The 13,997-nt window shown below is 45.9% G+C and overlaps 1 protein-coding gene across 1 annotated transcript; it reads left to right on the top strand.

Annotated features, from left to right (window-relative positions):
- The first annotated feature begins 11,783 nt into the window (after positions 1–11,783).
- On the top strand, positions 11,784–13,250 carry LOC118086763 (gap junction beta-4 protein-like). Its single transcript, XM_035118755.2, has 2 exons — positions 11,784–12,407; positions 13,143–13,250. Exons 1-2 carry the CDS (start codon positions 11,784–11,786, stop codon positions 13,248–13,250), a joined length of 732 nt encoding a protein of 243 aa, XP_034974646.2.
- Positions 13,251–13,997: the final 747 nt, after the last annotated feature.

Genomic DNA, 13,997 nt, shown 5'->3' with positions numbered 1-13,997 from the left:
CACTGCCCACCTCCTCCAGCCCTGCAAAGCTGCCGGCAGCAAAGCTGGGAAAGGGAGGGGGTGGGGCGCTGGAGGAGGCTTAAGGTGGCCCTGACCAGAGCCAGCCCTGCATTCACCCGCCACTCTGCAAAAGTGCAGGAAAGTGAGGCAACAGGTCTGGCATCTCGTGCAGTGTCGCACGAGGCGCAGTCGCTCAAATGAAGTGCATGCGCGCACACACACACACGTCCCCAGAGCAGGGCATTGCTCTGGCTTTCCGGCTGGGAAGGGGGGGCAGGGCGCCAGAGGGATCACTGAACCATGGCGCTGGATAGGCTTAAGACTGCCCTGACCCCAGCTGTACTCAAAACTCCCAACTAATGCTGCAACCCTAACCTCGCTTACCTGGGAGTAAGCATCATTGAATCCAATACAGATTATTTCTGAGTAGACACAGATAACATTGCACTGTAAATCTTCCTTCCTGGGTTTGTGATTTACCTCCCCTGGCTTTTTTTTTTTATAAAAAGATTTTAATTAAGGTTTTTTTGTGTTACAAAACAAACAGATGGTGAGGGAAAGGTACGTCTATTGTCTACACTTTCAATTGAATAAAAAAATCTTGCTGAGTTAACATATAGAGAATCTCTGAATCTGTTGTGGTTGTTGGTATCCATCTGTCTCGAGAGACAAAGGAGTGCACCTCTGGATGTGAAGTCAAACCAAAGGATGCAAGCTTGGGCAATGTGTATGAAGGTCCAGGGCTGCCCAGACAACAAGACCCACTCTCAGCCTCACTGATATGGTCCAAAAGAAAGGAAAGCCATATGTTTGACACCAGCTTGGCTGCTGGAATTGCCAGAAGGAAGTGTACAAGGCTCCATCCAACCATCTTAGGTACTCCACTCCTGATTTGTGTAGGGTTTACTCCTTAGCCTTTTCTTCTTCTGGAAATATCCCAGAAGGCAGTGGAGGTTTAGGATCAGTGTTTTCCTTTTCCAATATGGACTCCCTTCCCAGGTTGATGAGCCCCATCTGCTCCGCACTTCCCCTCTGCAGCACATGCAGAATGCCTTCTTAACTGTTGGACCCACTATTGGTCTCAGCCTCTCAATCCTCCAGAGCCCGTCTTTGCATGCAGGGGAAGTCCCTAACTCACTGAGGGTTTGAGACCCATTGCTTACCCTCACCTGGTTTAGCTAGCCAGTCGAAGCCATTTCCCAGGGTGTGGCCACTGTCGCATGCTGACAGCTACTAGGAGCCACAGGTGAGAGCTGAGTGCAGGGTGGGGACAAATGGTGGATGATCTATCCCAGAAGGAGCACAATTTGTCCCCCACCAGAGGTAGTACTCGCTCCTCTAACACCCCAATTTGTTGTGGTGCTTCTGGTTATCTGCAATAAAATAATGAATGGCTGAAATCACCATGAACCGATATTTCCAGCAGTTCCAGCATAATATGCATATTTCAAATGTAGGAGCATAGAAAGCGGCCTCAGACTAAGTAAGATGTTTGGTCTATCTTATTCAGGGACCCAGATGGCACTGTGGGTTAAACCACTGAGCCTAGGGCTTGCTGATCAGAAGGTCAGCGGTTCGAATCCCTGTGACAGGGGTGAGCTCCCGTTGCTTGGTCCCAGCTCCTGCCAACCTAGCAGTTCAAAAGCACGTCAAAATGCAAGTAGATAAATAGGAACCGCTACAGCGGGAAGGTAAACGGCGTTTCCATGTGCTGCTCTGGTTTGCCAGAAGCGGCTTTGTCATGCTGGCCACATGACCTGGAAGCTATACGGCGGCTCCCTCGGCCAATAATGCGAGATGAGCGCGCAACCCCAGAGTCGGTCACGACTGGACCTAATGGTCAGGGGTCCCTTTACCTTTACCTTTACCTATTCAGTTTTGTAGAGTTGGAAGGGACCATGAGGATCACCTAGTCCAACCTCCTGCAATACAGGACTGTTTCACACAATGGAGGGTTCAAACCCACAACATTGAGATTAAGAGTCACATTCTCTACCAACTGAGATATCAATCTCATTGAAATGAATGGACCTAGCTGAATCATGTTCATTCATTTAAATATCTACTCTGAATAGAACCAGCATTGGAGACATCCCTTGCTTCCCTCTTGGTTCAGGAGAAGAACCAAGTTTGCGACAGGGCATTATAAGGATCAGCCCAGTTCTTGCACAACATTTATGCTTAAGTTCCACCTGGCCATTTCTCATTTGAGTCTTGTTCTTCTTGTTGAGCCACAACTTAGTCCTTCTTCCAAATTTGATTGGAACTCTGCAAGCAGTGGCAAAATCCACCACTCCCCTGTGGCTAATTAACTGCTATTGATGGGGCAATTGCCATTAAGTAGGTGGCACAGATCCCCTGTCACCTGCTTTTTGTGAGCCTGTGGCATATTTGGCATCTTGAGAAACTGACCTCAGTTCTCCCTTTCTCAGTTGCTACCTGTGAAAGAAGCTTTCCCAAAGTGGAAATGGGTGCCTATCTACTGTACCAAGCCTGCCTTGTTTGTTTGTTTGTTTGTTTGTTTGTTTGTTTGTTTTCAAATGCCATCCTATATTTCCACAAGGCACCGCATCACAATAGGTTAATAGCAGAAGGGCCATAGCTCAGTGGCAGAGCATCTGCCTTGCATGCAGAAAGTTCCAGGTTCTCTCCTTGGCATGCTGCAAAGGACTCCGGGACGGAAACCCTGGAAAGCTGCTGCCAGTCAGCATAGACAGTACTGAGCTAGATGGACCAGTGGGTTTGACTCAGTATAAGGCAGCTCCCTATGTATCCTATTAAAGGGGCCATAGCTCAGTGGTTCTGCACATGCATAGCATGAAATACACCCCAAGTTCAATCCTTGGTGTCTCCAGGTAGAGTTGGGAATGTCCCCAAGTCTGAAACCCTGGAGAGCCTTCTGCTATGTACAACCCTGTGCTAAATAGACCAAGGGTCTGACTTGGTATAAGGCAGCTTCCTATGTTACAGGAAGTTGTCTGATAATGGTCTGCTGGGCCATGTAGCCCAGAACTGTTGAAGAAGAAGAAGAAGAAGAAGAAGAAGAAGAAGAAGAAGAAGAAGAAGAAGAAGAAGAAGAAGAAGAAGAAGAAGAAGAAGAGTAGTTTGGATTTGATATCCCGCTTTATCACTACCTGAAGGAGTCTCAAAGCGGCTACCATTCTCCTTTCCCTTCCTCCCCCACAACAAACACTCTGTGAGGTGAGTGGGGCTGAGAGACTTCAAAGAAGTGTGACTAGCCCAAGGTCACCCAGCAGCTGCATGTGGAGGAGCGGGGACACGAACCCGGTTCACCAGATTATGAGTCTATAGCTCTTAACCACTACACCACACTGTGTATGGCAAAGTGAATGGCAGTGGTTCTCCATGCCCTCAGAAAGGAGTCATTCATTTCTAGCCGTGCATGGAGATGCTGGGAACTGAACCTGGGATCTTCTGTGTGCCAAAGTGCACTACACAGAGTTGCATCATAATCACAAGGATTACACTGTGAGCCTTGACCCACTTGCTAGGCAGGAAGTTTCCCTGTCTTTATTCAAAGCATTTACAGTCTGTACCACTTTCCATCATGAACAATCCCAAACGAAAAGCAATTAACAAATAGTATATTTTGAAAACGGTATATTCTAGTGAGTACGACAAGGTTGTATATTGTCTCCCTGCTTATTTAACTTATATGCAGAATTCATCATGCGAAAGGCTGGACTAGATGAATCCCAAGCTGGAATTAAGATTGCCGGAAGAAATATCAACAACCTTAGATATGCAGATGACACAACCTTGATGGCAAGTGAGGAAGAATTAAAGAACCTTTTAATGAGGGTGAAAGAGGAGAGCGCAAAATATGGTCTGAAGTTCAACATCAAAAAAACCAAGATCATGGCCACTGGTCCCATCACCTCCTGGCAAATAGAAGGGGAAGAAATGGAGGCAGTGAGAGATTTTACTTTCTTGGGCTCCTTAATCACTGCAGATGGTAACAGCACTCACGATATTAAAAGACGCCTGCTTCTTGGGAGAAAAACAATGACAAACCTAGACAGCATCTTAAAAAGCAGAGACATCACCTTGCCGACAAAGGTCCGTATAGTTAAAGCTATGGTTTTCCCAGTAGTGATGTATGGAAGTGAGAGCTGGACCATAAAGAAGGCTGATCGCCGAAGAATTGATGCTTTTGAATTATGGTGCTGGAGGAGACTCTTGAGAGTCCCATGGACTGCAAGAAGATCAAACCTATCCATTCTTAAGGAAATTAGCCCTGAGTGCTCACTGGAAGGACAGATCGTGAAGCTGAGGCTCCAATACTTTGGCCACCTCATGAGAAGAGAAGAATCCTTGGAAAAGACCTTGATGTTGGGAAAGATGGAGGGCACTAGGAGAAGGGGACGACAGAGGACGAGATGGTTGGACAGTGTTCTCGAAGCTACGAACATGAGTTTGACCAAACTGCGGGAGGCAGTGCAAGACAGGAGTGCCTGGCGTGCTATGGTCCATGGGGTCACGAAGAGTCGGACACGACCAAACGACTAGACAACAACAACAAAGTGAGTCGGACAATTGGTCTATCTAGCTCAGAATTGTCTATACTGACTGGCAGGAGCTCTCCATGGCACTTCCCCCCATACCTGGAGGTGCTGTGGATTGAATCTGCATGTAAAGCAGATGTTCTATCACTGAGCTACGACCCTTCCTCTAATTTGCTTTGTTATTTCATTTGTAGATTATTACCCATGAAACATCCTGAAGTGATTTGACAATAAAACAGATAAATCAAAACTCGTAAAATAGGATTTCCCTCGCTTACTAGCCACATAAATTCCAGACCCACTAAAACACCCTTACCTCAGTAGGTACATCCGTCATACTCTGAATTAAGACCTGTTAAAATCAATGGACTTAAGTCTATTGATTTTAATGGGTTTAACACAGAGTATGATTTAGTTGGATACCGCCCAAAGTTTTGTAGTCTTGTGATCTCCCTGGAAAGGGAAATCTCAGCTGAGCCATGAAGTTCATTGTGTAACCCTAGGAACATAAGAAGCAGCAGTGGAGCATGTGCCTGCTGCCCAGGGCAGGCGTGCTCCTGAGGGGCACAGGGCACGGAGGGTGCCCTCCCAGGCGTGGGATAGAATCATAGAGTTGGGAGAGACCACAAGGGCCATCCAGTCCAACCCCCCGGCCAAGCAGGAAACATCATCAAAGCATTCTTGAAAGATGGCTGTCAAGCCTCCACTTAAAGACTTCCACAGAAGGAGACTCTTTGGATAGCTGCTTGGGTGCATGGAGCGACCCACCCCTCTCAGTGAAGACACCCAGGGCGGTCCACCCCCACCGCACCTCCCTTCCTGCACCCCTGATAAGAAGAGTACTGCTGGATCAGGCCAAAGTCCCACCAAGTCCAACATCCTGCTCTCACAGTGCTCAACCTGATTCCTGTGCGAAGCCCACAAGTAGGAACTGTGTGCTGTAGTACTCTTCCCCACTTGTGCATCCCAGCCAAGTAGAATTCAGAGGCATGCTGCCTCCAATAGTGGCAGGAGAACTTAACCATCAGGTCTAATAGACTTTGATAGCCTTTCCCTCCTCCATTGACTTGTCTAAGCTTTTAAAGTCATCCTAGCCCTTGTGGGAGCAAATTCCATCGTTCAACTTTTGTTCACTCCAGGAGCCATTATTACGAGAGATGACTATCCACTTTCTCCACACTGCAGAATTTTATATGCCCCTATCATGTCCCCACTTACCTTCTTTTTCTAGAGTAAGAAGTTTCACCATTCCTCAAGGGGGAGTTGCTCCAACCTCTTGATCATTTCCTGAACCTTCTCCAGCTCTACAGTATCTTGGTTGAGATACAGCAACCTGAACTGTACACAGTATCTGGAGGGATATACCCAGCCTCATATAACCAACAGGTTTAATTAACGCATTAAGGGATTATGACCATAAAGTAAGCTGCCCTGCCAAGCTTAGTTAGGTCACACACCCCTCACTTGGGATGAACGGCTACCAAACCCTTTGTTATCCTGCTTCCCACCATGTGACCCCTACCAAAAAACCCTGGCTCTTCTGTGCCATGAGGTATGTTTCCCCTCCAAGAATGGCTGTCCAACTGCACCGTCACCTTCTAGTGCCTGCGTTCCCAGGGACTAGGAGGTAATTTGACCCACCCACACCCCATTATTCCGCAGGTGAGTCGGCTGCCCAAGTGCGGCAGGAACCCTGGTCCACGTGTCCTTCACATCTTCTGCTGCATATGGGCCTGGCATGGCTCCTTCTGAGATGCTGGAGGTGTCTGGGGTAGCACTGGAATTGGGATTTGAGGGTATTTAGGTAAAGAGGAGTAATCCTGGCTTGAGTCTGGATTAGGCATGACAATCAGTTACTGGTCCATAAATGTACCTGTCATCTTATTCCATGACTGTTAAGCTTATTGAGGAGCCTTGGAACCTTCTCTTGTGCGCTCTCTCTCTCTCTCTCTCGCATGCATACACACACGCACACACACACACGCACACACACACACACACACACACACACACAAAGCCTAACCAACCTCACTGGGTTGTTGAACTGATGAAATGTAGGGGGAGGCTGTGTATGCTGCCTTGAGTTCCTTGGAGGAAGGATTCCAGATATGGTGCTATTGCTAGGAAGATGTGCCTTCAATGTACAGTGGTACCTCGGTTTGCGACCACAATCCATTCCGTGGAGCCGGTCGCTCCCCAAATCGGTCGCTCGCTGAAGGCACGCTTCTGCGTGTGTGCAAAGCGCCAATAGAGCATTTCTGCGCACGCACACACTGCGCAGATGATAATTATTATTATTATTATTATTATTATTATTATTATTATTATTATTATTATTATAATTTATTATTTATACCCCGCCCATCTGGCTGGGCTTCCCCTGCCACTCTGGGCAGCTTCCAACAAACATTAAAATACACCAAATATCATAGATTAAAAACTTCCCTAAACAAGGCTGCCTTTAGGTATTTTCTAAATGTCAGGTAGTTGTTTATCTGACCTCTGATGGGAGGGTGTTCCACAGGGCGGGTGCCACTACCGAGAAGGCCCTCTGCCTGGTTCCCTGTAGCTTTGTTTCTCGCAGTGAGGGAACCGCCAGAAGGCCCTAGGCGCTGGACCTCAGTGTCTGGGAAGAACAATGGGGGTGGAGACGCTCCTTCAGGTATACTGGACTGATCACTTCTGCACATCCAAGCGCTGCGGAACCCGGATGTAAACACTTCCGGGTCCACAGTGGTTGGAAACTGAAGCGGTCGCAAACGGAGACGGTCGCAAACCGAGGTTTGACTGTACCTTCAAGTCCACAGGAGTAAACGTAAGAGAAAATAATGTGCTTCTCTCTAGAAAAGGGGCACTTTGAGAAAAACCATCAGATCAAAAAAGAAATCTTAAACCCAACTGTGAATGTTTTTTTAAAAAAAATGACGTCAGGTAAAATAAGTTTGCAAACATAAATTAGAAGTGGTTCACCCAGTAGAGTCAAACATGAGTTTCCCTGAAGCAGGTTTACTGCTTCTTACCTGGAGAAGGGTGAGTCAGCAAGTGGTGTATATGTACCATGCTCAGGTCTCTGGTCAGAAAGAAGCTATGAATCTTCCCCTCAGACTGCTGAGACACTGGCATTTCAATCCCCCGCCTTCCTGCACTGGGCAAGCCACTTATGTTTTTAATCCAACAGATGCAATTAAAATTACCAGCTCAGCAAATTATTAAGTGGCAGCAACTTGCTTCGAGATTCATACGGAGCAGCAGAAATCCAAGAATCAAATAAGCATTACGTGTGAGGAGCAAAAGAAAGGAAGACTGAACATGCCAAATTTCAATCTACGCGGCTAATTATATTTTATAAACACAAGTTATAATATTCTGTGCTATAAGCAAGAGTTATTAAAATTATCTATTATCAAATCTGTGAAAGGTCTGTGAGCGCTTCAAAAGATTATTGAGCCCAAGCCCTTCTTTGAATAATATCAGTCCTTGACAATTTAAACACAAATGGAACAAATGGCTTTGGAATCTGGAAAATGCATCATCAGTGTGAGAGATGGAAAACAGAGGAAAAGCAAGTATATATTCCAAACTGGAAAATAGAACTCTAATCTTAAAAAAAAATTGCTGGTGTTCAAAATTTTGGATTTTTAGACACAGGTATCCATATCCAAATATGAGTGAGAATTCAAAATAAAAATCAGTTTAATTTTAAGTCATTGCATTCTTTCCTTTCTTTCCTTATTTTTTATTTTGCTTCACATTGATTTGTCCTTTCGTTATTGCGTGATTTCTATAAATGCTGGTTGGGAGTGAAATGCTGGTTTCTCCCTGCATGCCCCCCATGTCACATCTGATCTCCTGATGCTGTACTTTGTAATAAAAGGGTGGAGAGCCTTTTCCAGTCTGGGGACCAGATACCCATCTTGGTCACTTTCCAAGGGCCACATCCCAAAGGTGGGTGGGGCCAGAGACAAAAGTGGGCAGAAACCGAGAAATGGAATTATTCAAAGATTTTTTTTAATAATATAGAATAATATACATATGCAATGGTGTCCTAAATGTAAAGAAATGTTACCGTTGTACAGTAGGCTAGTTTCTACGTACAGGCTCACATACCAATCTCTGTCCTCCATCCAGACATGAAAGAGGCATCGAGGACATATTCCAGCCAGGCAAAAAACACCTGAAGCAAGGCCACAGAGGGGTGGGGCTTGGAGAGTTGCATTTGACCCACAAGTCTGAGGTTCCCCATCCATGCTGCAGTACACCTGTGGTTTCTGAATGCTGATCACACAACAAGGTGGCATAAGCTAGAGCACAAGGGAGTCAAAGCGGGGGGAGGTTTATAAAGACAGAACAAAAGAAAATGTTTGATAAAATGCAAATAACAAGTCCCACGGGATATTTTATGAATGCATTGCATTTCAATCCCACCTTTGCTCTGTGATGGAACTCATAGGTGAGGTCCCCAGGTAGTCTCTCCTGCAGGTACAGGCAAGACCTAGGTGGGCTTTGATGCAGCAAGACGACTGCATCATGCACCGTCCCCATGTGCACTGAAAGTAAGTCTCTGGTTCAGGGCCACCACCTTTCTTTCTCCGAAGCCAGCAATCAAAGAAGGGGACCAGAATTTCCTCACCTGGGCCATCCCCCCAAAAGAAATAACTTGTCCGTTTAATTTAGTTTCTCTGGTTTGTGAACCATGAGCATTTCAATGGGTCATTGAGCCACTGGCAGGAGGCAGAGGCACACCCAGTGTCAAGACGCCCTGCCGCCCCGTCATCAAAGTCAGAGGAGACTTGGGGACAGCCACGTTCATAGGGAAAGTGATCCAGAGTCAGCAAAATGCTCTGCCTTCAGGTAAGAGTCGGGTTTCTTCTAGGGATCTTTCTTCTCTGTGCTAAGCACTTTTTGAATTTTGCTGCAGGGTAACCTAAGAATGCCTATGGAACGATTAATTTTGCAGATCAGCGGGGACGTGCATTTTAAAACGGGGATTTTTTTTGCAATAAATAAGTATATCCTGTTGCAGTGGGGAGTGCTCCCTGCTCTAGATTGCAGCAGCTCCATATCATTCTCCTCCCACTCAGTTCTCCATACTGCCCCCCCACACACACACACCACACAACTGTCAATCAGCATGCCCAGTCCTAATTTTGCTGTTTTAGTCCCACCTCCCCATCAAGAGTGTGTTTTTCTCCCCTTTTTAACTTTAGGGGTTCCCTGGGCCTCCTCCCACCTCCTCCCTTAGGTGTGAAATGAGCTTCCTTTGGCTACATAAGGACCAGCGCTTGTGGGCTTTCCATTGGGGCATCTAGGTGGCCACTGTGAGAACAGAATGCAGGACTAGATGGGTTCCCTTTGGGCAAGCTCTATTTTAATTGTTGGTTCTAAACATCTTTTGATGTATTTTAATTCTTGTTTTTAACTGGTAGTTTTTATCACTTTGCATTTTATAATGTTGTAAGCCATCTCGAATCCCAGCTTCGGAGAAAAACAGGATAGAAACACACTAAATAATAATAATCTAACAACCAAACTCTTCTCAGCCCCGGAAGTTCTTCCTTCTTGTTTTGTAGTTCCCTGTTCCATATAAAGATCATTATATTGATACCAAAGATCAGATTGATCCCAGATTGATCCCAGCAGATCAGAGGTCCAGTTGCTCTCAGTTTTCCACAGCAGAGGCGATTAGGGCAAAATAGTAACTTCCGACCCCACTTTGTTCCAGTTGCCTTGTTCCGCCCCCTCAGGGTAATGCAGCTGGTGGGTCAGTATAACCAACCCTACTATCCACCTGTCTATGTACAAAGGGGAAAGGAAGGTGTTTCCTTCTGTTTTCCTTACGAGATTCTTTTTCGCACCCAAACTGTGACTGTCATGCTAGATCAAATTGCCTGGGTGCATCTTTCTACTGCGCCTGGAGGCAACACTCCAGGTGAGTCATGTTCTTATTTTCCCAGGAAGATACACCCAATTTGTTAAACACATGGATTTGCAGGTTGTGCAAAGACCTGGAGGGACTAAAAGAGCTAAACAAACTGGGACAAGCAGCAGCTCGCTTAGGAGGAACTGACCCTTTTAAAGATGGATAAAAACACTGTTTGCTTTAGTGACCACTGCCTGTTGTTTTGCAAAGGCCAAATCTGGTCCACCAGGTATTTGGACCTAGAAAAGTAGCAGTGAACCTCCAACCCATGGACCCCATTTTGACCCACCAGACTATTTTGACCCAGGCACACCCACCTGACTTATGCCTGATGCAAGATATATGGGGCAAGAGGGGGACACATGAAGATGTGGCTGAGCCCAAAGCGGTCTTGCACCTGCAGTTCCTGAGGAACAGCTGCACAAGGCCTGCAAAGCACGTGCGTGGGGCTTTGCAAGATCACTGGAGCTGGCAAAGCACAATGCCTTTGGCAACACAGGTTGGTTTCAAACGCCATAGGCAAAAACAGGTTGCCTGATTCTGTGTTGCTATCAGGTGATTGGCTGGTGTGTGGAAGATAAGGACTATCCAGTTACCACACCTAGCCTAGATGAAGGCCAAGGGGCAGCAGCAGCACCCAGGTGCCCCATCACCCTGGCATGAGCACATGAACCCAAGAAGCTGCCTCGATATAGGTCAGAACCATTGGTTTATCCAGCTCAATATTTTCTGCACTGACTGGCAGTAGCTCTCCAGAGTTCCAGGCAAGCCTTTTTCCCACCCGCACCTGGAGATGCCAGGGATTGAGCCGTCCACTATTATATGTAGAAGCTGCCTCGATACAAGTCAGAACCATTGGTCTCTACTATTATAAGAGTGTCCCCCAAAGTAGCCATCTAGTCCATCCCCAAGGCCAGTCACCTGTCTATCACATCTACTGCCACACCTGCTAGTGTAAAGAAGAAATGGGGTTGCATGCCATCTGCATATTGATGACAATTAACTCCAAATCCCCACATGACCCCACTCAGCATGTTGCTGTTAAACAGCATGGGAATAAAACTGACCCCTTTGGCACCTCACATTGGAGGGAGAAGAGTAGCATTCCCCCCCCCCCCACAAGCACCACCTTCTGGAGACAGTGTTGCAAGCAGTACCCCATCTTGGTTAGTTGGCTTACTGGTTACAGAATTAACCCTTAAGTTACAAACAGAGTGATCTCTGCTGTTGCACTTCCAACACATACATGGTGCGACGTCAATCAAGGCCACCCCACTCATTCCTGTTTCATTTATTTCCTTTTCCAGCTCTTGTTGCCCTAGCCTCAAGTTGAGAAAATGAACTGGGACTCATTCCAAGAACTTGTGAGTGGTGTGAACAAGTATTCCACAGGTCTGGGGCGTGTGTGGCTCACGGTGGTCTTCATCTTCCGTTTCCTTGTCTACACAGTGGCAGCTGAGCATGTCTGGTCCGATGACCAGCAAGACTTCATGTGCAACACACGTCAGCCTGGCTGCACCAATGTCTGCTATAACCAGTCCTTTCCCATCTCTCACATACGTTTCTGGGCCTTCCAGCTTATCCTGGTGACATGCCCTTCTCTTTTCGTCCTCATGCATGTGGCCTATTGGAAAACCAAGGAGCAGAAGTGCCTGGAAAGGGCAAGAGAACACTTCCATCCACAGTACCCCAACCCCAGGAAGAAGTGTGGAGGCCTGTGGTGGACCTACCTACTCAGCCTCCTTGCCAAGGCAACTGTGGATCTCACCTTCCTCTACATCTTCCACTGCCTATATCCCAACTTTGATCTTCCAAGGGTGGTGAAGTGTGCTGTGGTTCCCTGTCCCAACGTGGTTGACTGCTTCATTGCTCGGCCTACAGAGAAGAAGCTCTTCACTTATTTCATGGTAGCCACTGCCATACTATGTGTCATTCTCAACCTCTGTGAGATGGCCTACCTTGTAAGCAAGAGTTGCAAGAAGCCTGCAGCATCAGCAAACCTGAGACAGAAGCTCACCTTTCATTTCAATAACACAGGAAAACCACTCCCATTAACAAGTCAGTGAGACCAATTGGGAATTCTCAGGGCTGGATTAAGTCATTTAGAGGCTCTAAGCACTGAAAATATTGTGGTGTGCAGGGGTCCCCCCCTCGTACTTCAAAATAAAGTCTTATTTTTCAAAATGGCACAAAACTAAGACTGCTTCTTTCTAGATTTTCTAACTGCAAAAATTCTGGAAAATTTTACAGGCGCTGACTCCACAAAGTATGTCCGTACACAGCAGGGAAAGTGAATCATGTCTGTACTGACACATATGTTGTTGTGGGAGAGGTTTTTTTATTCTTCTCAGCTGAGAAAAAGAGCAATTTGCCAAGCAGTTGGCAATAATCAAAGTTGGAAAAATGCATCGTGTGATATCTACATTTGGAAATATACATTGTACTCTATCTTTTATGAAGCTCAATGTGACTGAATTTCATTTTTCTTGTTTCATTAAACTTTGCACACATAGAACAGTGGAACTGCCTTAGTTCTCCACAGAGATTCCTGTTCATGTCAACAGGGAGTCAACTAGCTTTTGGGAGCCTTGTGAATTTTTCTCGTCAGATATCATGTAGAAAAGAAAATCAGGCTTATGCTTTTTAGTGCACTTCACCTCTCCTCTTCATATTAGCCTCAAATGTATCAATTATAGCAGAGTAAGCAGATAGTGAAATCTGTCTCTAAGATGCAATGCTTGGTGTGCTGCCATCAACTGCTTCTTTCTTTCCTAGTTCTCCTGTGGGACTGGGCTTCTTTGTAGTCGACACCAGGCAAGATACATTTTGATGTTTTCAATTCTTTTGAAATCATTCCTCAAAGTGTGTAAGTGGTTGCTAATGATTGACAGATGTCTGCACATATTTTCAAAACCATCTTTTTTTCCTTGGAGAGCTTGGCTTGTGCGGTGAGAGTGCGGTAAAATTTCACTCCACGTGGTCATCATGAATACAAACATTAGTTCTTGCATGTGCCTCTGCATGTGCCCCAAAGGAAGTATTGGGAATATATTTCGAAACATGATCATTGCCCAAATATTTTTAAGGGCTACCCATCAGCGTCTTGAAGAAGAGAGAAAAATGTATAAAGTAACTGGACTGTTGAGGAAACAAATTGCTGCCATCAGACAACTAAGAGAGTGTACAGCACATACACCCTTGTGCAAATTAATTGAAACAAACAATGTAGTTTATTGTACAAAACTCACATATGCGTACATTAGTAACAGATATGACCTCCGCTATTTTTAAGCAGCATTTGAACATGGTTTGGCCTGGGGTCTACTAGTTTCGAACAGTCACTGTTGATTTTTTTGGATCCCTGTACCATACTTGAATCAACGCATGAGTGAGCTTCTCCATGGCCGTACAGTCTACAGCACGGAGGCGACTTTTGCATATAGCCCACAAATTCTCAATGGGATTTACGTCCGGGGAATTCCCTGGCCAATCAAGTACCTGTATTTGCTGCTCTGTCATGAATTTCTTCACCACTTTTGATGTGTGACAGG

This window comes from Zootoca vivipara, chromosome 6 (assembly GCF_963506605.1).
Source record: "Zootoca vivipara chromosome 6, rZooViv1.1, whole genome shotgun sequence".
NCBI lineage: Eukaryota > Metazoa > Chordata > Lepidosauria > Squamata > Lacertidae > Zootoca > Zootoca vivipara.
This window is presented reverse-complemented; position numbering and strand designations above follow the sequence as displayed.

Coding starts and splice junctions, on each gene's coding strand:
- LOC118086763 (XM_035118755.2), top strand. CDS start 11,784: ATGAACTGGGACTCATTCCAAGAACTTGTGAGTGGTGTGAACAAGTAT. Junction 12,408..13,142: donor TCTGTGAGATGGCCTACCTT/GTAAGCAAGAGT, acceptor TATCAATTATAG/CAGAGTAAGCAGATAGTGAA.